The sequence below is a fragment of the Phyllobates terribilis genome, unplaced genomic scaffold (genome assembly GCF_046119375.1).
Source record: "Phyllobates terribilis strain yellow unplaced genomic scaffold, ASM4611937v1 Scaffold_9__5_contigs__length_417890890, whole genome shotgun sequence".
NCBI classification, from domain to species: Eukaryota; Metazoa; Chordata; class Amphibia; order Anura; family Dendrobatidae; genus Phyllobates; species Phyllobates terribilis.
This window is the reverse complement of record NW_027362769.1, coordinates 280272562-280299576: the sequence shown is the minus strand read 5'-3', so window position 1 is coordinate 280299576 and position 27015 is coordinate 280272562. Positions and strand designations below refer to the sequence as shown.

At 42.9% G+C, this 27015-nt stretch overlaps 1 protein-coding gene across 3 annotated transcripts in view; it reads left to right on the top strand.

Moving 5' to 3' along the window:
• Positions 1-27015, top strand: part of VPS16 (VPS16 core subunit of CORVET and HOPS complexes) — a 334351-nt gene that overhangs the window by 29087 nt on the left and 278249 nt on the right. For all 3 annotated transcript variants that reach the window (XM_073647833.1, XM_073647834.1, XM_073647832.1), the window contains exon 3: positions 16579-16676. In XM_073647833.1, the coding sequence (XP_073503934.1) occupies positions 16579-16676 (98 nt within the window). The remainder of the gene's footprint in view (positions 1-16578; positions 16677-27015) is intronic.

Below are 27015 nucleotides of genomic sequence, written 5' to 3'. Positions count from 1 at the left end.
CAAGAGATCTGGGCCGTGCCGGCGGGGAACGTGCAGGCGTGGCCCTGTGACGCGTTTCCGGTGCGCCGGCCTCCACCGGAAGTGGGTGCAGCTCGCGTGCGGCCAGGAAGTATGGGCCGCATGCGAGTAGACGGGGACGCCGGAGCATTGAACAGGATGGCGTCCCGCCAGTGCTGCTGGGAGCAGTGTTCTGCCTACCCCGGGGGGGAGGAGGAGGCCCCTTTCCACACAGGTACCTGTATGGCCAGTATAAAAAAGACCTGGTTACATACAGAGGTGCTTCCCAGCCCCTTGTTTTTTTATGACAATGGGAGATACACAGGAGCTTTCACCTCAGCAAGAACAACTGCTGCAGGAGCAGCCTTCTGGGGAGCCCTCACAACAGGCGGTGCAACGTCGTTCCCGGACCAAGTCCAGCCGTTCAACTAAGAAATTCACCGCTAAAAGCAGGAAGGAAGGTCCTGTTGTTCAGCGTGATCCTCTGCCGATTAAGAAGGATTCTTCTGCTTCTACGTTACCGCATATGCCAGGGGGTAAGTGGAATCTTCGTGAAAGTTCTACTAATTTTCCCTTTTTCTTCTCTGTCTACGAAATTTTTTCAGAGCAAGAAATGTTCATTTAAAACAAAGCATAAGGAATGTGCCCTATGCAGCAGCCCGTTCCCTGATGCATATATTAAAAAACTGTGCCAGCCTTGTATTGACAAGGTGATGACTGAAGAAACCCCAGGGTTTTCTTTGGGTCTAAAAAATGTAATTAAAGAAGTAGGCAAGGCTTTGCGAGGGGATTCTGAGGCCAGGCATTCTCCTCAGGACCCTCGACCGGGCTCAAACTCCGATATCTGACATTTCTTCCTCTTCCCTATCTTCCTCTGATAGCAAATCTGAGAGACAATGTTTTCCTCTAAATGAGGTGGATGCCTTGGTGAAAGCTGTCCGTTCTACCATGGGCATTGTGGACACTAGACCAGAGAAGTCTCTAGAGGATGTAATGTTCGGAGGATTAGTTAAAAAAAAAAAAAAGAAAAAATGCTTCCCCATGAATACAAAGATTAAGGATCTCATTAATAGAAAGTGGCAGAAGCCAGACAGGAAGGGAAGCATTCCTCCCTCTTTCAAAAGGAAGTACCCGTTTGATGATATCGCATGCTCCTCCTGGTCAAAAGCACCAAGGCTTGATGTTGCCATTGCTAAGGCATCAAAAAAGGCTTCCCTCCCCTTCGACGACAAGAGCGCTTTAAGAGACCCCCTGGACAGACGAGCAGATACCTTTTTGAAAGGTACTTGGGAGACAGCTACAGGAGCCCTGAAGCCAGCAGTGGCTGCCACCTGCACATCCAGAGCCCTGATGGTCTGGCTGGAACAGCTAAACGATCAACTAAGGGAGGGTGCCTCCAGAAAGGAGATTATTTCTTCTCTCCCCCTAGTCCAGGGTGCAGCGGCCTTTCTCGCTGACGCATCTGCGGACTCAGTTAGACTAGCGGCAAAATATCTTTTCGGCCAAACCATGGATGATCTGTTGGAGAAAGCTGGAGATCCTAAAAAGGGCTTTCCGTCTGTACCTCTACCCTCTTTTAAGAGATCTTTTCGGAAGAAGAAGTTTGTCCGAAGAAGATTCTTTAGAGAACAGGAGAAAGTCCAGGAAAGAGGGCGCAAAGGTAGAGGCCTACTCTTTGGTTCTTCTTCCAGAGATGAGCAGAAGCCAGGGAAATCACAATCAGCCCAGGTGGGAGGGAGATTGTCATTGTTTTTTCCGGCTTGGGAAAATTTTTCACATAGCAATTGGATTTTGAGCCTGATTAAATTTGGTCTTAAATTTCAATTTAAAGCCCTTCCTTATAGAAGATTCGTAATTATTCCTTCAAGTTCCTCCCCAGATCGGCAATCTGACCTCATATCGGAAATTCAAGACCTAACAAGAAAAAAAATGTCCTGATTGAGGTTCCGAAAACAGAAGAGGGACACGGATTCTACTCCACGCTCTTCCTGGTCCCCAAACCAGACAGGTGTTTCAGGGCTGTCATAAATTTAAAATCCTTAAATAGGTTTCTTAAAATAGACACCTTTAAGATGGAATCATTAAAAACAATAATAAAATTACTTTTTCCCCACTGTTATATGGTAGTCCTTGATCTTAAAGACTCTTATTACCATGTTCCCATTCATAGGGATTATCAGAAGTATTTAAGATTTAGCCATCAAAATAAAAGGGGTAGTAAAACACTTCCAGTATACCGCTCTTCCCTTTGGGTTGGCTATAGCCCCGAGAGTTTTTATCAAACTGGTGGCAGAAGTTATGGCCCATATAAGGGAAAAGGATATCTTAATATTCCCTTACCTCGATGATTTCCTGATAGTAGGAAATTCCTTTGCACAATGCGAGGCCCACCTTAAGGTAACAATTTCTGTCCTACAACGCCTGGGTTGGTTTCTAAATCTGGAAAAATCCAGGTTAACCCCACAAAAAGCCCAACAGTTTCTGGGGGTCATTTTAGATTCATAAAAACAGTTATGCCATTTATCAGATGATAGGATTGCAAAGATCTAGAGACTAGTGAGACATTGTATGGATAGACCCTCTATGACACTCCGTAAAGCCATGTCATTATTAATGACCCTGACCTCAAGTTTTACTGCAGTGCGCTGGTCCCAATTTCACTCAAGGACTCTTCAATGGGATGTATTCTATAATGACTCAATTCTAGATGGATGTCTAGACCAGGAGTTTACTTTAAGCCCTCGCTCCTTACAATCCCTTCGTTGGTGGTTGGTATACACTAATCTTTCTAGGGGAGTCCCTTGGGAAAATAAACCTACTGCAGTTTTGACTACAGATGCAAGTGCTACAGGTTGGGGAGCTCATTTTGAAAATGGCTTAATTCAGGGAACCTGGTCACAAAATGAGGTACAGTTTTTTCCTCGAATGTTAAGGAGCTTTTGGCAGTTGATTATGCGCTCAATGAGTTCCTTGTATATTTACAGGGCCAGGATGTCCGTATACAATCAAGTCTCAGTAGCTTATATAAATCATCAAGGGGGAACCCGTTCAAAAGACTTAATGAGAGTAGCAGACAGACTTCTTCAGAAAGCAGAAGATCATTTTCTCTCCCTTTCTGCTGTTCACCTAAGAGGTAAAGAAAACATCAAAGCAGATTTTCTCAGCCGCAATTCCCTAAAAGAAGGAGAATGGTCCTTGAACCCTCAAATATTCTCCAAGATTGTGGCAATGTGGGGCCGTCCAGCAGTGGACTTGTTCGCGACGAAATCCAATCGGAAGGTGACAACGTTTTGTTCTCTGAACCCCAGAGAAAAGCCCCTGGCGGTGGACGCCTTCATGATTCCCTGGGAGTTTCCTTTGGCGTATGCTTTCCCTCCCATCGTCCTGCTTCCGTTAGTCCTAAGGAAGATCAGGGCAGACGGGGCCAGAATGATCCTCATATGCCCCTTTTTGGCCCAAGAGGCCATGGTTCTCTTGTATCCGCAGAATGTTGATATCAGACCTCTGGATCCTTCTGGAAATTCCGGACCTTCTTACTCAGGGTCCGGTTTCCCATCCTCCAGCCCCAAATCTCCATTTAACGGCATGGAATTTGAAAGGGCATTGTTAACTAGCAAAGGGTTTTCCTCAAATTTAGTAAACGCTCTACTAGGTAGCAGAAAGCCCGTTACCACCCGCATCTATGCCAGAACTTGGAGGAAGTTCCTGTCCTTTGCAGAATTCAAATTAGAGGATGGGATCCCTATTGGGAAGATACCAGAGTTTCTACAGGAGGGTTTAGAACAGGGCCTAACCACTAGTACCTTGAAGGTACAAGTTTCGGCTTTAATAACCTTATTTGCTTTTTCAGCTAATTATTGGGTAGCACTGTTTATAAAGGCCTCTTTCAGATGTAGACCTATTTTTAAATCCAGACCCTCTCCCCGGGATTTAAACCTGGTCTTAAATGCCTTGACTAACCCCCCCTTCGAACCTCTAGATTCAGCCACCCATAAAATGAATCTTCTTAAAACAGCCCTGTTAGTGGCCCTAACTTCAGCCAGAAGAGTAAGTGACATACAGGCCTTTTCTATATCCCCACCATTTACCCAAATTATGGATGATAGAATTGTGTTAAAGCCTGATCCGGCTTTTCTTCCAAAAGTAGTCTCACGTTTTCATAGAACTCGAGAGGTAAATCTTCCAACCTTTTGTTTCCCCCCGAAAAATCAGAAAGAGGAGAAACTACATACATTAGATGTTAGAAGGTGCGTGCTTAAATATCTGGAGGTTTCACAGAGTTTTAGGAAAGATAGTTCCCTATTTATATGCCATCAGGGGGCTAGGAAGGGTTGTAAGGCTTCAAAATCTACAATTGCGAGGTGGATTAAAGAGGCAATCACCCTCGCCTACTCCTCGGGGGATAAGGAAGTACCGGAAGGGTTGAGGGCACACTCCACCAGAGCAGTAGCAACTTCCTGGGCCGAGAAGACGGTGGTTTCCATCGAAGACATATGTAAGGCTGCCACCTGGTCTTCTCCCTCCACCTTCTATATGCATTATAGATTGGATTTGGGTGACTTTTCTGATCTCACCTTTGGGAGAAGGGTGCTTCAAGCTGTGGTCCCTCCCTAATCTCCTTTCGTCTCTGTAAATCTCTCGTGGTGCTGACATGGGAGTACGAATAAAGCCTTAGTTACTTACCGGTAACGGGATTTTTCGGAGCCCATGACAGCACCCTTATATTCCCTCCCTACACTGGTTTTTGCACTCCCATAGAGTTATTTTTCCCTTTTTGCACCTTCGGGGGAAGTTACTTAAAGTAATTGGCTTAAATTGAATATGTTTTGTTGTAATTAACCTTGGCGGTCCTCTCATGCTCTGTTAACTAAACTGAGGCGGGAGAGAGGTGCCGCCCTTTTTAACCTGTAGGTTTCCTGTCCTTGATGGGCGGATCCTCTCTCTTGTGGTGCTGTCATGGGCTCCGAAAAATCCTGTTACCGGTAAGTAAGGCTATTCTCCGTACAATATATTTACAGCGCCCAGCATGAGTACACCCCCCTGTATTATCAGTACATTATATATACAGCGCTCAGCATAAGTGAGCACTTCCTGTATTCTCAGTACATTATATATACAGCTTTCAGTGTGAGTTAGTACACCCCCCTGTATTCTCAGTACGTTATACATACAGCGCTCAACATAAGTAAGTACACCCCCTGTATTCTCAGTACAATATATTTACAGCGCTCAGCATAAGTGAGTACACACCCCTGTATTCGCAGTACATATTATATATGGTGGACGTGTCCTTCTGTCTGAAGCCGGGATGGATGGCGCCTGCGCAGTGAGGCACCGGAGTCAGCACATGTGCATACCACACTACACGCCATTTTATTGAAGACACTGTATATGCGAATTCGCAGACAATGTCTTTAAAAAAAAAAGGCGCAAGATGGCACGGTATGCGTACATGCTGATTCCTGAACCATTAATAAAATTAAAAATGTACCAATAAAAATGCTCGCGACCCGGGCGTAGAACGGGTTCAATAGCTAGTAAAGATATAAACAAGAAGGGAAGTATCAAGAAGTGTATATTTAAACTCTTTAAAACGTATTAATTTATTAGAATGTAATTAAAATGCTCCAAACAACCCATGTACACAGTGAAAGACCACAGAACAAATGTCTGATTTAAATACTCAAAATCAAGATATTTGAAGAGTATGAGGTAATCAGAGCATATTACAAATAGATATCAAACAGCATTAAAGAGATACATTCACTAACATGTGAACCAGCAGAAACAATGTTTCTGGTATCAAACAAGATAAGAGGTCAATGCTGTAGTTACAGATAAAAAATGAAAAGGTCATCCCAGGTCATATCATAGGTATTAGGCCTATTTGTCTCTAGTATGTATACTAGGCTATTCCTGCCTAGCAGCGGAGGTTGGCACCCTAAATTTAAAGGATTTGGCGCCCCAGCTCCATGGCTGCTTGTCCTCACTTACCCTAGTTGTCCCTGCTAGATATACAGATAAATTGCTAGTCTAGACAGCATAATTCCTAATCTAGGAAAGGCATATTGAGCATGCCATGTAAATAGAAAAAGACTTATCGTATTAGTTGTTCGTGATGATTCCAGTCTCTGTTTCTCATTCCTCAACGCTTTTCTCCATTAGGTGGATCATCAGGAGGCCCAAGTATAGGTTATAAGAGGTAGAGATAGCCAGAATGAAGTAGGATAATTATAAGCCTATTGTGATATGCCTGGGTTACATCAAGAGGAGTTTAAATATGGTTCCAAGTGTCATAGTGCATGCTCACAAATGTAAACTTACTCAGAAAATCATAGGTCTACGCAGTCCCCAGACATCTGCTGCACTTGTCGTGGGCGGGGGTGATACTGCCAAACACTAGAGGGAATAATTAGCCCGCTTCCATATACACCATGTGTTAAGGCCGGCTGCGTGCCAAGCTGGAATGCCGGGTTATGGAATGCATCTATCAGATGAATAGGAGTGGTATATCGGCTAATAGCGCTGTAGATTGGAGCGCGGGCAGGGAGCGGAAGTGACGTGAGGAGAAACCAGAAATGCATATCACATAGTCACTGCGCTCCGAGCTGGAACGCAAGCGGGAAACATGACTGCCACGATGTTAAATGGCACTTGCATTCCACGCTGAGACGCAGATGGGTCAACCACTTAGTAGTACATATCTCCCAACTTTTTAAGAGCAGAAAGAGGGACACATCATGTGGTGTGCGTAGCGGAAGATTTTGGCCACACCCAAATCCACGCCCATTTACCATTTCTTTCTCCCCTGGCAGGAGGAGTTGTCAGAGGGGCGCTGGTAATGAGGGGCATTCAGCAGACGCCTGAGACTGTAGGGCGTAGACCTAAATCCAGGACAGTCCGCTATATCCGGGGAGGTTGGGACTAGAGATGAGCGGATGGATTCCCGGGTCTCTGGTCAGTGGCCCCGGGCAGCTGGACAGGAGGCCGTGAATCTCTAACCTTCCGCCTTCCCCGGCGGCTTTTGATCACCCAGGGCAGCGCGACGTCATCTGTGCGCCCTGCTCATCTCTAGTTGTGGATTATTTGTTGTTCCCTCATTCACAGTCGGAGCCGCCAGAACTTTCTCATCTTTATGTAGCTTCACTATGACATCCGGCTTATTGTGTTTGTAAGGCCGTGTTCACATGTTGCAGAAATACTGAGTTTTTTTGTTTTCTGCAGGATCCGCACCAAACTCCACAATAAAGCTTTTCTGTACTGTTAAAAGCTCAGCTTCATATCTGCCCCAAAATCGCATCAAATGAGCGGGAAAACGCAGCAAACACCAATAATCAGAGAAGATTGTTACTGCGTTGTTTGGTGCGGACATCTGCAAAAAAAAAAGCAGCAGAAAGAACGCAGCATTTATGCTATGTGTGAACACGGCCTCAGCATTACCGTTTTATTAAATTTTTCTGGATTTAATAAAGAAAAATATAAATTACGCCTTTTTTTTTTTTACATCATTTACCAATCCCTGTAAATAATCTGATTGCTGTGTTCTGCGGGTCGTTACGATTACAGGAACACCAAATACGTTCATGTTATTTGCGGATTTATGACGTTTATTATTTAAAAATAAATGCATTATAAAATAACTTTTTTTTCATTATCAAGTGTTTTTCATTATTATTTTTTTAGTCATTTTAGAAGATGAAAAAATCTCTTAGGGTATGTGCACCCGATCAGGAGCCGCTGCGGGTTTGATGCTGCATGCTTTTACAGCGTCAAACCCCCAGCGTCCGGATGTTACATCATAGTGGATGGGATTTCTAGAAATCTATGTCCACTATGCGGAAATTGACATGCGGTGCATCTTTCAAGTCTGCAGCATGTTAATGTCTCTTGCGGATCCGCATGCGGGCTTCCCCATAGACCTAATAACATCTGTGACGAAAGTCCACAGGTGGGGAAAAAAATAAAATAAATGGCGACGCTCATTTGCATATTGAGCGGAAGCCACAGGCGGCTATTCCGCAGTGTTGGGGCCGCAGGCTGGTACGCATCGTGTGCACATACCCTGATTCTCCCTGTAGAATAAGAATACCTACATTTCACACAACAGTGTATTCCTATCAGTTCTCTCAGCCTATAGTCAGTCTGCAGTACAGATCAAGCTCCCATCTATCTGTGAAGGTTGTGAGTTCAAGACCTGAGTAGACACTTAAAAACAAAACAAACAAAAAAAAATAATTGATTGCTTATTATTTTTAATACTTTATACTTTTAGGCTACATTACCACGATCAGGAACAGCAGCGCTTTGGACGCAGTGTATTCTCGCTGTGTTCTAATCACGCAGGTAAATCCGCATGTTTTCACTGAACCATGTGGAGTTACCGCATCCAATATGTTTCTATTGTGGAAATTTCCTAGTGGAGATGAGCGTCTCCGTAACAGAAATTGACGTTCTGCGGCTCATAAATCTGCGCGCGAGTTTACGCAGCGTCAAACAGAAGCACAGTGGGTGTGGGATTTCTATAAATCTATCACTTTGCTTCTAATGTAGAGCGCAGTGTTTTGGATGCAGCGCAGGTGAGCGGCCATTACGGAGCGTATATATAGCCTTATAGGAACAAGATAAATATTTGTCTTCACCTCCGTATACAGCCAACATAAAAATACATTGTTATATATACAATGTATTTCGATGGAGCTGTATACTCTGCTTTTGGACTCATTGCAATGTAGAGTCAAGATAAAGATTGGAGATTTTGGTTATCACTATGGGCTGTAGCTCAGTGGTGAGAGCGCACAGCCTGTGAGCATTGGGAAGCATGGTGTGACACTGTAATTTGTGAGTTCGAGTCCCGGTGAATGAGTGAGAGGAGGTGAATATATAATTTAATTTATACACTAAGAGCTGATGCCCCCCCCCCCCCATCCCCGAGGAGGAGGAGCTACAGAGAACTTCAGTGAGAGGTAAGGGAAGTATAGATGCCGGGAAAACTGCTGAGCCGTGGCTGGACGCGGGACTGAGCCCTCAAAGCGGGACAGTCCCGCAGAAACCGGGACGGTTGGGAGCTATGCTAGTATAGTCTGTACTAGGTAAGTATAGCAACGAAAAATCTATTCCAGACACGGCTGGGATCGGATATATAGTTCCAAGAATCTATGCAGTTATGATTGCCATGGGATAATTATAGATCAGAAACCTTTATCCACACCAATAAAAAAATATATGAACAAAGATTGCTATCACAGACCTGTGATGGCCAGTGACTATCCTGTGTCTAAATGTGAACGTTATAACGCTGGTGAATACCAGCACTTATTTTTCAATGTCCGTACATCTGAGCAAAAACGGGCTCGGAAAACATTAATGGTGTAAGATATCCAATACATGTTAGTGTAGTACAATATGATGATGATAGATACTCTTAATGGAGATGTCAGATTAAGTGACGCATGCCAGAACCCATTATCAGGATCCTACTAGATCAATACATGAAGATGCCAAAGTGACGCATGCCAGAACCCATTATCAGGATCCTACTAGATCAATACATGAAGATGCCAAAACGGTGCCTCCTAGGAAACCTGTATACAAAATTTGTTCATTGAGCCCCCTTGGTGCTAATGATTGCATCCTAAAAGTTCATTCTGCTTCTTTTCTGAGAATGATATTGCCCAGATTTCCTCCCTTAGTCTTGTGCTTAATGACCTCCACGATGCAGAAGGATATATCATCCAGGTGGCCGTTATACGTGCTGTTAATATGTCGTGCAATGGCGGTATTACTGCCATTGCAAATGTTCCCAAGCTGCTCGCCTACTTGTCTCCTTAGTTCCATGAGAGGGAACATGGCTAATTGGGCACAATTTGGCAATTTTCACTTAGGGGTGTACTCCCTTTTGTTGCCAGCGGTTTAGACATTAATGGCCGTGTGTGAGTTACTTAGAGGGCACATCAAATTTACACTGTTATACAAGCTGCACACTGACTACTTTACATTGTATCAAAGTGTCATATCTTCAGTGTTGTCCCATGAAAAGATATAATAAAATATTTTCAAAAATGTGAGGGGTGTACTCAACTTTTGTGATATATTGTAAGTTATACCTTTTGTTATAGTAGTTGATATAGCTACTTTATAAGTTATAAATATTATAGCTTTTGGTTTTTAACTATCAAAAACTACTAACTGGTTCTAAAGCAAGTATTTACATATAAAAGTAAATTTATTAAACTTTCTAAAAACCGCTCACCTTGATCAAAATGTTGTAAATTGTAATAAACCTTTAGTCTATTCACTTCAATTTTTGCCATTTTACATTGATCAAATGTCGCACTTTAAGCCCTTTCTGATATAGGATGTAATAGTACATCCTACGATAGGTTCCTATTAGTGTTGAGCTAGTATGTTCTGTTCCGAGTATGCTCGGGCCGAGCTCCGAGTATTTATAGCTGCTCGGTGATGTGTTTGAATCGCTCCCGTGTGCATGATTTGCGACTGTTTGACAGCTTTATTACATGTGAGTAATGTGTAAGAAATAGACAATCCTCACATGTATTAAAACTGTCAAACAGCCGCAAATCATGCACACGGGAGCGATTCAAACATATCACCGAGCAGCTCTAAATACTCGGAGCTCGGCCCGAGCATACTCGCCGAAAGGGTTAACAGAACATATTCGCTCAACACTAGTTCCTATGCATGGATGGCATGACAACAATGAGCTCATTCGCTCTAGCCAGCCACTGATCTCCGAGTTATGTGCCATCAACCTAGTGCACTTAAATTGACGGCATAAGATGCTGAGCCCGGTGCACGAGACTCTGAGCTCAATGACTGACTATTTCAGTGATGTCACATCAATAACAAACTTCACGACTCTTAACAGTTTCTGAGAGAGCACTGAGCTCAATAGCTGGCTAGAGTGGTGATGTCACGGAAGGTGAGGGAAGGAACGAGTGTACAATGACGGGAAGAGGGGGAGGAGAACTGAACAACTAGGGAAAGGGGGAGTGGAGACCCCTAGGCAGATCTAATATCACCCTGACTACCCTATCGTCCCTATATTGGCTCTGCACCAATTTCTGAGCTGGAACCTAAGCCCTGAATGTCCATAGAGCTATGCCCTAGGTAGGGAGGGGACGGGGTGTACACTAGTCAGGCCCCACTCTAACTAAAGAAAACAAGGTAAACAATCAAAGAGGATACACTTATCTTGAGAAGACACCAGAGAGATGATGCCAACTGTCCTCCAAAGGAAGTCCAAGAAGAAACTAGCCGACTACTAGTACTCCAGGCATGGACAGAGGAACATAGAACTATCACCGCCGACACTCTGGAGACACTGAGAGTTTAACTACCAAGCAAGGGTGTGTCAATTGGCAGCAGAAGGTGGAGGTCGCTGTTGGGTCCTAAAGGAAGAAGGATATCACTGCACTACAGAGATGAGGGGATCAAGAAGGCATTTGCAATGCCTAGCGCAGTGACCTTCTCCAGCCGGATCCAGAGTGACTGTCTGTCACACTTGATACACCCGTGACAGGTGATGCACCCTGTTGATGTGATGTCTCCGCTGTAGTCTAATTAACAGGACTGGAGCTGTGGCCGGGAGCTAGTGCTGAATCCAGGGAGGGGTGAGTACCTGATGTGCTTGTTACTTTAACCCCTTCAAAACATTAGATGTATCTATATGTCATGAAAAGGAACGACTTCCCGACCAATGAAGTCTATTTACGTCATGGAGATTGCGCGCTCATAGTAGCTGTGCGAGCGCCCAATTGCCAATGGGTGTTCAGCTAACATGATAGTGGACACACAGCTCTCATTGCCAGGAGTGGTGCACGCACCACCCCTGGCGGTTTACCCCTCTAAATGCTGCGATTGATATCGATCGCAGCATTTAGAAGGCAAAGAGAGGGAAGGGGCTCCCTCTCCCCTCTGATCGGTACCCCCGTGAGGTCATTGACAGGGCTCGATTGTTGCCATAGTGACCCGAGGTCGTCATGACAACATCTGGGTCTTCAAGCTATGGCAAGCCTCTGTGCATGGTCTAAGGTGCTTGTGTCAGTGCAGCACTTAGTTATACAACATTGCAATGCTCGTGGATTGCAATACTTTTTATAATAGCAATCAGACTGCTGAAAGTGAAAGTCCCCTGAAGGGACTAAGTAATAGAAAGTAAAAAAAAAAAATTAATTAAAAAATAAATAAATAAATAAATATATATATTGTACCCATAAATAAGTATTTTCATGTAAAATAACAAGAAAGTACACACATTTGGTATCGCCGCGTCCCAAACTACCCGACCTATAAAACTGTCACACTGGTTAACCCCTTGAATGAACACCGTAAGAAAATAAATAAACTAGGCAAAAAACTATGCTTTTTCATCATACCACTGAACAAAAAAGTGGAATAAAAGGCGATCAAAAAATGAATGTAAATAAAAATAGTATAGCTGAAAATGTTACCTTGACCTGCAAAAAAAAACCGATGCCATACAGCTCCATCAGTGGAAAAATAAAAAAATTTATAGCTCTCAAAATACAACGTTGCAAAAATATATTTTTTCTATGAGATAGTTATTGTGTAAAAGCGCCAAAACATAAAAAATATAAATGTAATATCGCTGTAATCATACTCCCTCACTGCTGAGCATATACATAAAGTGCAACACAGATTAATCTCAACAAAGAGCTGAGATCCTTAGATCAGGAATAGAACAGACATTTATAGGACATTTCATAACTTTCCCAAATTCTTAGGAAAAAAATTTACAGCACATCCTGCATTTAACTGCTGTACCCAATTTATTATATATTTTAAGAGTCGGTCCATTTTATACCGTCTCCAACTCCCCCAATATGCACTCCGGCTACATGACTCAGACTCCACAGCCCTTATAGCTCCATCAGCGGAAAAATTAAAAAGTTATAGCTCTGAGAATACAATGATGCAAAAATAATTCTTTTTTTCTATAAAAGTTTTTGTGTAAAAGAAGCAAAACATAAAAAAATTAAATGTGTTATCTCTGTAATCGTACTGACCTGAAGAATAAAGCTGCCTTATCAATTTTTCGACACATGGAACAAGCATAGAAAAAATCCCCAAAAAACTATTCCTGAATTGCTGTTTTTTGTTCTTTCTGCTTCCCAAAAATCAGAATAGAAAGCGATTTTTAAAAAAACGTTATATGGCCGAAAATGGTACCGATAAAACGTTAAGTTGTGCCGCAGAAATCCAAGCTCTCACCTGATTCTGTCGGCAGAAGTATGGAAAAATTATAGCTCTCAAAATATGGCGATGCAAAAACTAGTTTTTGCAAAATAAAGCATCTTTTAGTCTGTGACAGCAGCCAAACATAAAAAAACAAAATCTGGTATCGCTGTAATTGCACCAACCCAAAGAACAAGTCATAAAGTCATGTAATCACGTATACTGCACAAGGAATGGCGTAAAAAATAAATAAAAACAATTCTTGACCTGCTGTTGATTTGTTCATTCTGCCTTTCAAAGATCGCTGTAAGGCTCAGTTCTCATTTATCCTGCACTCTATGCTGAACACTTACACCGGGGTTTCCTTGTAAATCTCTCAAATACATGGTTCAGACGGAAATCCAGGCGGAAGATTCCCTATAATGAGGCAGATGGGAACACACTGGACGCCGCCTGACCTATGATCCGGCGGTGTCCGTCTTTTTAGGCGTGCATAAAAGCATGGTTGGCCACTGTTTTGTGCACCTCTGAAAAGGATACTGCTGAACAGAAGCCAGATGGAGTCCAGAGTAACTCTGTTGCCTTATTATAGCGAATGAATCACTCAGGTTTTTAATCTGATTCAAGTCATTCAGAGATTTAGTTGGAAACCACAATGTAAGTGCTCAGCATGGAGCGCCGCATAAATGTGATTCCAAATGTTATGTAAAATGTTCCCAATAAAAGCTTCAACTCAATCCACAAAAAATGCCCCCACTCAGGTCCATCATTTGGCGCTATATAAATAAAGATTATTATTATTATCATTTGTTAGCGGAAATGTAGGGGGCTTCCACGTTACTGGTAGCACAAAGGCTCTGGTAAAGTACTATGACTCCTCGCCCCCCAAAAGAAATTTAGCGAAATTCTGCTCTCCCAAATCCAAATGGCTTTTCCCTTCTGAGCACCACAGTGTGCATAAACCACATGTACCGTCCATATGTTTGGTATTTCTGCAGCGATGAGAGCCTGACTAATTTACCGGTGCATGTCTCCAAAAGCACGAGCTGGGCACAATGATATCAGATTTGCAATTTTCATTCAGCAACATCCACTGCTGCTTGATTCTGGAAAACACCCATGGAGTCAAAATCATCACTACACCTGTAGATAAATTCCCAAAGGGGTATAATTTCCCAAATGGGGTCACTTGAGGGGGATATTCCGCTCTTCTAGCATGTAGCGGCTCTGTATATGGAATCCGCATACTCCAGGAGGCATATGGCACTCCGTCCCTCGCCATGTTGCTAAGCAGTACTGTACAGCCACATATGGGGTATTTCTACGTTCATCAGAAATTGTGTGACACATTTTGGTGTTATTTTTACCCATTTTCCCTTATGAAAATATAAAATCTGTGGCTAAAACAAAATTTGTGGTAAAATGTAATTCATTTTTCTTCATTGCACAATGGTATAAAATTCTGTGACACATCTGGTGTCAATATGATCACTGCACTCCTAGATAAATTCATTGAGAGGTGTGGTTTGTAAGTTTGTAAAATAGGGTCACTTATTGGGGGATTCTGCTGTTCTGGTATATCAGGGGCTCTCCCAGTGGGTCATGGCACTCGCAAACCAGAACGGTAGAATCTGCACTATAATATGGCGCTCATTCCCTTCTGAGCTCTGCATTGTGCCTGAAAAGTAGTTCCCGATTACATGTAGGGTATTGGCACACTCAGGAGAAATTGAACAACAAACTTAGAGGTCCATTTTTTTCCTATTAGCCCCAAGATTTTTATTTTTCTAACGGCTCATCTAACATTTTAGTGGTAAAAATGTAATTATTCTTTCTTCACCGTCCAATGGTATAAAATTTATGTGAGGCACATGTGTTGTCAATATGCTCAGTGCACCCCTAGATTAATTCTTTGGGGGTGTGGTTTGTAAAATGAGGTCACTTATGGGATTTTTTGCTGTTCTGGCTCCTCAAGGCTCTGCCAAGGTGACATGGCACCCTCAAACCATTCCAGCAAAATCTGAACTTCAATATGGTGCTTCTCCCCTTCTGAGCTTTGTACTGTGTCTCAAAAGTAGTTTTTGACCATCTATGGGGTATCCGTGTACTCAGGGGAAATTGCACAACAAATTTTGGGGTTCATTTCCTCCTGCTATCCTGTGAAAATGAATGAATGAATTTAAGGCTAAAATAACATTTTTGTGGGAAAAAATAATATATATATTTTTTTCATTTTCACAGTTCAGCACTGTAAACTTCTGTGAAGCACCTGTGGGTTCTAGGTGCTCACCACACATCTAGATAAGTTCCTTGAGTGGTCTAGTTTCCAAAATGGGGTCACTTGTGCCTAAACAGTGGAAACCCCCCACATCAGAGGCTCTCCAAACCTGACATGGCATTTACTCTCGATTCCAGACATTTTTCTTTCAAAAAGTCAAACGTTGCCATGCGCCCAAACAGTAGTTTTCCCCCACATATGGGATATCCGTGTACTCAGGAGAAAATGGACCTCAAAATTTGCTGTGCAATTTCTCCTGTTACCCTTGTGAAAATAAAAAATTTGGGGTAAAGTACTTTTTTTTTTTTTTTTCACACAAATTTTAAGCGTTAAACTTCTTGAATGTGATTTTGGGGGGTGTAGTTTTTAGAGTGGTGTCACTTTGGGGTATTTTCTGTCATATATAGGCCCCTCAAAGTCACTTCAAAAGTGATGTGATGTCCTAAATTTTATTTTTATTTTTTTTGAAAAATGACAAATTGCTGAACAACTTTTAACCCTTCTATGTTCGTAATAAAAAAATAGTGTAAAAAATGATGCAAATGTTAAGTAGACATGTAGTAAATGTTATTTATTAACGATTTTGTGTGACACAACTCTCTCTGGTTTAATGGCATAAGAATTAAAAGTTTAAAAATTGCTGAATTTTCTAATTTTTCGCCTAATTTCCATTTTTTCACAAAGAATGACAACACACATTGAACAAATTTTACCGCTATCATGAAGTACATTTAGGTCATGAAAAAAACAATCTAAGGATCACTGGAATCTGTTGAAACGTTCATGAGTTATTACCACATAAAGTAACAGTGGTTAGAATTGTAAAATTTGGCCTGGTCATGAAGGTGAAAACAGGCGTGGGGTGAAGATGTTAAGTATTCTACACAATTTGTGGCTCACATATCTGGAAGTAGACATCCTTTTAACCCTCCATTGTAAATGGACAATAGTGCAGGGTTAAAAGCCCAGGCTTTTGGTTGCGTTAAACCTCCATAACATATTGAAGTTTTGTGAAGGAAACAAGTCTATAATTACTCCCAGGTCTGTAAAGCAAGCAATCTTATTTTTTGTGGATTTTTTTTTCCCAGCCTTGATGAAAAATTATTTGACAAAAGAGAGAGCTAGCAGTTCAAGACCTGTGCTGGAGATTTATTCTGCATCCGGTGTTCTTTTATCCACTATAACGGTAAGTACATTTCCAGTCATTCTGTAAGTTAGATTATGCAGGTGTGATCTAATCAGAATTGTAGAGTGAACGGCTCAACATACACACCATACCTTTCTAGCTTTATATCTAAATATAAGCCCATCTATGTTCCAAAATTAAATAAAACTGGTATGGTTTTCTGCGCCATTTGTTAAAAAATGCTTACAGACATTGCTGACTGTAAGCATGGAGCTAGATATAAACTAATATATTTTAAATGAACAGAGCTGTAACGAAAATCATACACTTCTTGTAAAGTGCTCTTTTGACTGTGTATTTTATGGATGAAGTAAAATACGCTGCTTCTTTCAGAAGGACTCTACATGACGGGAGTATTTTAATAGAGCCTTATAGTAATAATTTTCTTTTTATTGAAAGGGGTGTCAGAGAATTTAAAAAAGCAAAAATGAAGTAGTAACTGTCCTAAACTGAAAAAAGGATTCTATCTGGGCTGCGGTGGCCCCCCTAAGGCCTTTGATTACCATTTATTAACCATGAACAATCACAGGCTGTATTGGTCAGGTGCCTTATGTGCATCACTTCTGAGCCTGTAATCAAAGAGTGGCACAGGACCACTGACCAACAGGTCTTCTGATTACCCAATTGTACATAAATCTTTCTCCAGAAACAATTTGGTCTTTGCATCTCTAGATCTACTACCATCCATTCTAAATATTAACTATACACACTGAGTAATTTCTGCCCAATCAGCATTCATAGTTAAAATTGCTATAGGCCTCCCAAAAAATTCCAAAATCTGGCATATGCACCCTACATGGCTTAAGCTGCCAGCAATACCACACATGTAGGCTATTCAAATCCTCTTGGGAAATTGGGATGCTTATAAAGTTACTATTACAGGAACTTTTATGTCAGGAGTTGCTTGTCAGACATGATTCCTTAAGGAAAGAAAATAGTTTTTAACATCTGAGGTTCAAAATGCCGAACAAATCTATATAGTGGACCCCCAAGCCCCCACAAGTGTCACTGGACTTAGGCTCTTAGAGTTACTCCTTTTGAAAAAAATCAGAAAAGATACTCGCAAAGGAAGCAGCAATTTTTGAGTTTGGTAACAATAATAATCCAATTTGAGTAATGCTGAGAGACCCTGTGTTTCCATCCCTTGTATCAGAAGTTCAAATGATGAATTATACATTACTCCACGAAATATTAACAGGGTTTTTAGAGCGTTCTATAAATGTATGTATAGCTCCAGGTGCGACTCTTCATCCCAGGTGGTAGATTAGTCTCTACCTGAGCTTCCCTGATGCTGTTTGTTGAGTGCCCACGTGGAGGCGCTGGACGTCCCAATTACAGAGGGAGACGTAGTGGATGCCATCAAATCTTTATCTTCTGGTAAAACACTGTGATGAATGGTCTGGTTAGAGACTGGTATAAAATTGTGTTATGGTTAAACCCCTTCACGACATATGACGCATATGTACATCATATGTCGTGTCCATACCTTTGATGCAGGATTGCACGGCGAGCCCGCATCTTTCCCCGCACATGATATCTGATTTAATCAACCATCATGTACCTTTAACAGCCGCATCTGCTAACCTGGTAAATCCCGCTGTCAATCTCTGACTTTGGCGTTTAACACACGACAGCCCCACATCCCAAAAATGAAAACCTTATGGGTCTCGGAAAATAGGGTCTTGTTATGGGTCTCGCAAAAATTTTTTCTTTTTTTTTTTTCACCACTTAAAAACAAAAAAAGTATACATATTTGGTATCTGTGTACTCGTACTGGCCTGGAGAATCATATTGCCAGGTCATTTTTACCATATAGTGAACATAGTAAATAAAAATGCAAAAAAGAATTGTGCGATTGCATTTTTTTTATTGCAATTTCAACACACTTGGATTTTTTTCCACTATGTGGTAGAGGGAATGGTGTAATTTATAATATTTCAGAAAGACAAATCACCCCTCTTTATGAAAGAGGCTGTTCTGATGGTGTCCCCAGATTCCTATGTTCCCCGTCTTTATACAATATGGATATTACAATTGTAGCCAAGATTTTTGCTATGTTTGAATCAGATGGCTTTAATTTATCCGAATCAGACGAGATTCATTCCAAGTAACGCAAAAGGTATACAGTAAATATCCAGCACTTACCAAGCCTGGTGCTATATTTGGGTGTATTGTCTTTAATCATATGTAAATCCTTTTCTCTCTGTTGAATGGCAGTATCTTCAATCTTAGTTCATCTTACATATGATCCTAGGTTTTGTACATGGGGGCAGTTATTATATGTATCTTCTACAGCTAGGATACACTTTTAGAGGCACAAGGCATGAATGCTGTAAATCCCTCTTTTTATTGCTTTGGCCGTCAAACTAAAAGTTTTGGCTGTATGCTCAGCCCAAGGTATTAATGGCATTGACCATGGCCTTTTAACATAAAAAGTCTCGCTATATGCCAATAGGAAAAAGAACAAGAAAAAATGTCTTTAAGAGGTGCAAACAGAGGAAAAGGGGCAAGGAATGCAACACCTCACCACACCCCATCGGATTTGTAGCGCGAGATGACACCACATTAGATAAATTTATGTTATAAACAACCAACGGTCCTTAAATCAAAATCCAAATTTATCTAGCTACAGGTAATTGGCACATATGAGTTCATAAAGGAGAAATCGTCACTCATGGGACGGCAAAAGAGCCAGCAGGGAATATATATTAGGCAGCTGCGCCCTCCACACGATGCTTGAAGGTATCCTTGACGTATCCTTTTGTCACTCCTGTCACCGATCCGGCTAGTTTCCTTGTTTCGTTTGACCTTTACACTTTTTCCCTGGCTTCATATTCTAATCCTGTCCTGCCCGCCCTGGCCTCGGACTGTCTGACTACGTCTTTGCCTGTGCCTTCTTTACCTCGTATCCCATCCTTGACGCATTGATCAGTTCTGCAGGTCCGGGCTCTTCCCTGCAGCTGCAGGATTTGTCCTCCTCAGTTTCCACTCTGTCCTGCGCCTCTACCTTGTCTGGCCATCCTTCCTCAGGACTGGCAGCCACTCCAGGGGAACCGCCTAAGACTCCAGTTTCAGGCGGAGCAGCTAAGCTTAGCGGAGAAACTATGATGAAGATCCCCAAGGAGAACCGTGGTTTTATAAACCAGTGCCAAATCCACTTCACAATCCCCGCGCATCTTTTTCCTTTGGACCAGACCAAGATTGCATTTATGGTCTCCCTGCTGTCTGGACAAGCCCTGGCTTGGGGAAACCCCATTTGGGAACGTGGAGGTCCTGAGACCCACAATTTAGGAATGTTCCTGGAGATGTACCAGGCCGCACCTCCTCAGCTGTCTCGTCCCTTTTGACTCTGAGACAAGGCACGGACACCATGGCTCAGTATGCCTTACATTTATGTACCCTGGCTGAGGAGCTAGCTTGGAATGAAGAAGCCCTGGTAGGGAATTTCTGGCTGGACGTATTGAGGATGAATTGGCTGGCAGAGATTTACCATCTTCCCTGGATGCACTTATACACCAGGCTACTAGGATTGATCTCCGTTTGCATGAGCTTTGGAACAAGCTCAAGTACCCACTCGCGTCAGAAGACCACCCAAGCTGGTTCCGCCCTTCCAGTACCACTCGTTGCCACAAGCTACACCACTAGCTGTAGAGCCGATGCAGGTTGATCGAGCTAAACTCTATGTACAGGAGCAACAGTGAAGGTATCGAGATAACGAGTGCATGTACCATAGAGGCAAAGGGCATTATATTTGTCAATGCCCAGTGAAGCCAGGAAACTCTCTAGAACCTAGGGTTGGCTGGAGAGACTACCCTAGGTGAAATAGATTGCTCTCAATAATTCGGGAGCCCCTGATGTGCCTAAATAGTGGAACCCCCCCCCACAATTGACTCTATTTTGGAAACTAGACCCCTCAAGGATTTTATCAAGGGGTATAGTGTACATTTTGAACCAGAGGTACGACAGAATTTGATAACATTAGGCCATCATATTCAATAAGTTGTCATTAGTCTTGATTGCAAGTGCTCGCTACTTGAGTTTGCATCAGGTACTCAGGTATGCACCATGTATCACGGGTGCTCGAGTGACATGCTCAAGTCCCTGCCCCGCATGTTTCACGGTTGTTAGACACCCAAAACAAAACAAGCGGGGATTGCCCGTAAATGGCAGGAGATCCCAGCAACGTTTTTTTTGGCCACAAAGCATATGGGGCAGAGACTCGAACATGTCAATCGAACACCCATGATACTTGGTGCATACACGAGCACCCAATGCAAACTCAAGTAGCGAGCACGTGCTCTCAACACTGGTCACCATATCGTCATCATTTTTTTTTTTTTCTTTACTTTTGAAAAAAACCCAACCCTAGCACAACCTTAACCCCAACCCTAGCTCTAGCACAACCCTAACCCCAACCCCAACCCTAGCGCAACCTTAAACCCAACCCTAACCCTAGAGTTGATTTTTTTTTTTACACCATTCCTCGTGTGGTATAAGTGATTAGACGACTTTATTCTTCGGGTCGGTGCGATTACAGCGATGCCAGATTCATATCGGGTTTTTATGATTGACAGCTGTCACACACTAAAAGACGCTTTTTTTTTGCAAAGACTAGTTTTTGCATTGCCATATTTTGAGAGCTATAATTTTTCCATATTTTGGCCGACAGTCATGTGATGGCTTGTTTTTTGCGGGACAAGTTGACGTTTTTATTGGTACCATTTTCGGGCATGTGACGTTTTTTTGATCGCTTTCTATTCTGATTTTTGGGAGGCAGAATAAACAAAAACCAGCAATTATGGAATTGTTTTTAGGCTGTGTGCCCATGATGCGTTTTTAAAGCGTTTCCACAGAGGCAAAAATGCTGCAGAAACGCTTAAAAAACGCATGGTAGAAGGCCTTCGGAAAAAAATGCAGCACTACCAATTATTTTGCGGAAGTGCTGCATTTTCGCCGCCATTGACTAGCATTGAAACGCATGGATTACGCATCACTGCATCTGTAGATGCGCATTCCACGCGTTTCAATGTGCGGATGGTACCTGGGTGTGGAGGACAGGAGACTCTCCTCCGGACCCGGGTACCATAGAACCTGTGAAAAAAAGAATAAAATAAAAAATAAATGTTATATTTACCTTCTGATGGCCCCCGCTGCGATCGTCCTCCCATGCCGGCAGCTCGCGGTGGACTGAAGGACCTGCGCTGACGTCATAGTCATGTGACGGCAGGTCCTTCAGTGTAGTGTACCGCGATCTGCTGGCAAGCCAGGACGGAGCGAAGCAAGACTGCGGGGGCCATCAGAAGGTAAGTATAGATTTATTTTTTATTTTTAACCATTCTTTAAGGTCACACTATATAAATCCATGCCCTTTGCATGGATTTATATAGTGTGACCAAGTTGACAAGCACTTTCCAAGTGATGCTAAAATTGCTTGGAAAGCGCTTGACAACCCGCATGCGGAAATGCAAGTGAAGAACGCTTCACATCCGCATGTCCCTGGCAGGAAAAACGCATGTACAATCCACATGTACAATCCGCATGCGTTTTTTATGCCAGGGAGATGCAGAAACGCTCAGGAAAAATCCGGAGCATTTCTGCATCGTGGGCACATAGCCTTATGGGGTTTTTTTTTATGCCGCTCCGCGTGTGGTAAGGTTGATAAGGGAGCTTTATTGTTCGGGTCAGTATGTTTACAGCGGTACCACATTTATATCGTTTTATGTTTTGGCGCTTTTACGCAATAAAAACTATTTTCTAGAAAAAATAATTTTTTTGTATTGCTTTATTCTGAGAGCTATAACTTTTTTATTTTTCGGATGATGGAGCTGTATGGCGGCTTGTTTTATGCGGTACAAGATGACGTTTTCAGCGGTACCATTTTTATTTACATTAGTCTTTTTGATCGCGTGTTATTCCATTTTTTGCTTGGCGGTATGATGATAAAGCATTGTTTTTTGCTTCCCTTTTTTTTTACCGTGTTCACTAAAGGGGTTAACTAGTGGGATAGTTTTATAGGTCAGGTCGATCTGGACGTGGCGATGCCAAATATGTATACTTTTATTGGTTTATTTTTTTTTTCATAATAAATAAATATTATAGGTTCAATATTTTTTTATTTTTGAAAATTATTTTTTTCATTTTTTTTTTAATACTTTGGTCGTGCGCACTGTGAGAATTCAGAAGTTTGCAGTCACATAAAATTTGGACAACCCCTTAAATGCTCCTAAACTAAATAAAAATATAGTAACCCCTAGCTTGTCAGACGGCACAACTCTTTATTAAGATAGCCATGTATCATGTAACCACCATTAGTACATGGCACATCAATTGTAATGTCAGGTCAGACCCATATACATTTGTATCACATGAACCTACAACTTCCAGTACGTCCTTAACAATGGTAAGGAGTTACTGGGAGTTGTTGCTATCAGTCATCAGGCTACGGAACTGATAGGAACCACAGTACTGATGAGAATTAGTCAGTATTACTATAAACCTTTACATCCAGGTACCTTATAGATGACATTATCTCTGGGAGCAGTTCTCTTTCTTTTCTTCATCTTGTCCAGACACCATGATGACTTTTTTGACAGTTACAGTTTGTCTCTGCAGACTTTCATCTTCTTTGGTCTTGTGCAGCACTTCCCCACACTATACCCTTAAAAAAAGCAGCGTCATTATAATGCTCCGGAATAAAAATATCTGCCCTACTCTGTGCCCCTGAATAAATAGTTGCCCCTCACTATATTCCCTGCACAAAATATGACCCACACTGTCGCTAACACTGCCCCCCCCCACACACTACTCGTTCTCTATTCTGAACCTACTTACACTTTTATCCCCCCTATACGGTCTCCTCATGCTATTCCCCTCAATAGTCTGCTCACATATTTCCCCCTCTTTCCTCGTGCGGTCTCCTCTCACGTCCCCCCTGGTAACCATACTGTCTCCTCATATATTTACCTCCTCGCTCTCCATGCTGCCTCTTCACACACACCCCCCCTTCTCATACTGTGTCCGCACCCATTCCATCATCTTTGCTCCCTTTACTGTCCGCATTCATCCCCCCCCCTCGCTCCTCATACTGTGTCCGCACCTATCCCCGACTCACCATACTGTGTCTGCACCCATCCTCCCCATTCTGTCTGCACCAATTCCCCCACTCACCATACTGTCTGCACACATACCCCCCCCATACTGTTTCCTCATGCATGCCCCCCTTATCCTCCCTTGCTACTAATACTCTGTCCTCAAATCTTCCCTGCCCCACCGTTTCACTAAATCTTCCCTGCCCCACCGTTTCACTAAATCTTTCCTGCCCCACCGTTTCACTAAACCTTTCCTGCCCCACCGTTTCACTAAACCTTTCCTGCCCCACCGTTTCACTAAACCTTTCCTGCCCCACCGTTTCACTAAACCTTTCCTGCCCCACCGTTTCACTAAGCCTTCCCTGCCCCACCGTTTCACTAAGCCTTCCCTGCCCCACCGTTTCACTAAGCCTTCCCTGCCCCACCGTTTCACTAAGCCTTCCCTGCCCCACCGTTTCACTAAGCCTTCCCTGCCCCACCGTTTCACTAAGCCTTCCCTGCCCCACCGTTTCACTAAGCCTTCCCTGCCCCACCGTTTCACTAAGCCTTCCCTGCCCCACCGTTTCACTAAGCCTTCCCTGCCCCACCGTTTCACTAAGCCTTCCCTGCCCCACCGTTTCACTAAGCCTTCCCTGCCCCACCGTTTCACTAAGCCTTCCCTGCCCCACCGTTTCACTAAGCCTTCCCTGCCCCACCGTTTCACTAAGCCTTCCCTGCCCCACCGTTTCACTAAGCCTTCCCTGCCCCACCGTTTCACTAAGCCTTCCCTGCCCCACCGTTTCACAAAATTTTCGGTGTATTCAGCGCCACTGGAGCATTTACCACCAATCTTGTTTGTGCATCGGCGAGTGGCGTCAGTAGCGTGATCACATGACCTGATCTCGCTGCTGACGTCGCCCTGGGCTTCAGTTGTACTCGTGTCTGTAAGCGTAGTATTGATCACTGGGAGCTGACGCGTTGCACCTTCTCTGAAGTGGCTGTCCGCTTGACAGCTAGCTCAGAGAATGGACGACTCCCAGTCCGGGGATGGCAAAATGCAGCTGCTGGGGAGACATCCCAAACAGCTGCATAAGGCGACCCTATGGCACCCTCATGCCGTCTGCGCCCGGGGCATATGCTCCTCCTGCCCCCACTAGATAAGCCTCTGGTGTAAGCCAGCAGTGGCAGGACTCAGTTGATTGGACTAACAAGTCCAATCAGCTGTTAGCAGGGACTGTTCTGTCTATCTGTTCATTAATTATGTATCTTTCACATCCTATACAGTAGTGTTCAAAATAATAGCAGTGTGTTCAAAACCATGAGTTAAGCACAAAATCTTTATACAGGTTTTTATTTCCATGCATTGAGAACATTTACACACTGTTTTCTAATTCAAAACATGAATAGAAATGTATAGAATTTTTAACTACTTTACAGAAAATAACAAAAAATGAACATTGGGCTGTTCTAAAAAAATTAGCAGTGTCTGCATTTGTCTTTACAAGCTCACAATATGTACTCCTTTTTTTTTTTTGAGGATTTAGCATTCCTATGAATCACTATCCTAACATTTAGCTGTATACCCACAGTTTTTTAGAACTGCTTCACATCTATGTTGCATAGAGTCAACCAACTTCTGGCACCTGTCAACTGTTATTCCAGCCCAGGATGCTTTGACTACATCCCACATTTTTTTGGCATTTGTTGGCATTGCCTCAGAAATGGCATTTTTAACGTCACCCCACAAGTATTCTATCGGATTAAAGTCCGGGGATTGGGCTGGCCACTTTGACCTCAATTTTGTTGGACTGGAACCAAGATTTTGCTCGTTAACTGGTGTGTTTATGCTCGTTATCTTGTAGAAACACCCATTTCAAGGGCATATCCTCTTCAGCGTAAGGCAACATGACCTCTTCGAGTATTTTAATGTATGCAAACTGGTCCATGATCCCTGGTATGCCGTAAATACAGTACAGACCAAAAGTTTTGACACACCTTCTCATTTAAAGATTTTTCTGTATTTTCATGACTATGAAAATTGTACATTCACGCTGAAGGCATCAAAACTATGGATTAACACATGTGGAATTATATACTTAACAAGAAAGTGTGAAACAACTGAAAATATGTCTTATATTCTAGGTTCTTCAAAGTAGCCACCTTTTGCTTTGATGACTGCTTTGCACACTCTTGGCATTCTCTTGATGAGCTTCAAGAGGTAGTCACCGGAAATGGTTTTCACTTCACAGGTGTGCCCTGTCAGGTTTAATAAGTGGGATTTCTTGCCTTATAAATGGGGTTGGGACCATCAGTTGTGTTGTGCAGAAGTCTGGTGGATACACAGCTGATAGTCCTACTGAATAGACTGTTAGAATTTGTATTATATTCTGTCCTGAGTGTCCAGCCCCGCCCCTGTCCTGAGTGTCCAGCCCCGCCCCTGTCCTGAGTGTCCAGCCCCGCCCCTGTCCTGAGTGTCCAGCCCCGCCCTCTGCCTTTCTACTGCACACTGATTGGCTATTAGTATCTGCACCAGCACTGACCTCTTTCATTCATCCCAGCACTGGGAATAGCAGAGCAGTGGTCCTGCTCCTCTCATCTGTAGAAGTGCAGCTCCAATCACTCCACACCACATCCACAGTGCTGAGAGAGCTTTCACATGTCCCCTACATTACCCCTGACATGATTGCTGTGCAGTGAAGAGTCTGTAGTCATGTGTGCAAGAGTGTAAGTATATATGTATCTGTATGTTAGCCCACACACAAACCTCATCTGCTGCAGAACCTCATAATACACACCTCCGCTGCTGCAGAACCTCATAATACACACCTCAGCAGCTGCAGAACCTCATAATACACACCTCAGCTGCTGCAGAACCTCATAATACACACATCAGCTGCTGCAGAACCTCATAATACACACCTCAGCTGTTGCAGAACCTCATAATATACACCTCAGCTGCTGCAGAACCTCATAATACACACCTCAGCTGCTGTAGAACATCATAATACACACCTCAGCTGCTGCAGAACCTCATAATACACATCTCAGCTGCTGCAGAACCTCATAAAACACACCTCAGCTGCTGCAGAACCTCATAAAACACACCTCAGCTGCTGCAGAACCTCATAAAACACACCTCAGCTGCTGCAGAACCTCATAATACACACCATAATAATATAAAATATATATATAATAGCCTCCTTCACACGTCCATGTTTTCGGTAAATGCGCTCAATACTTGGCCGGGGCTCCTTTTGCATCAATTACTGCAT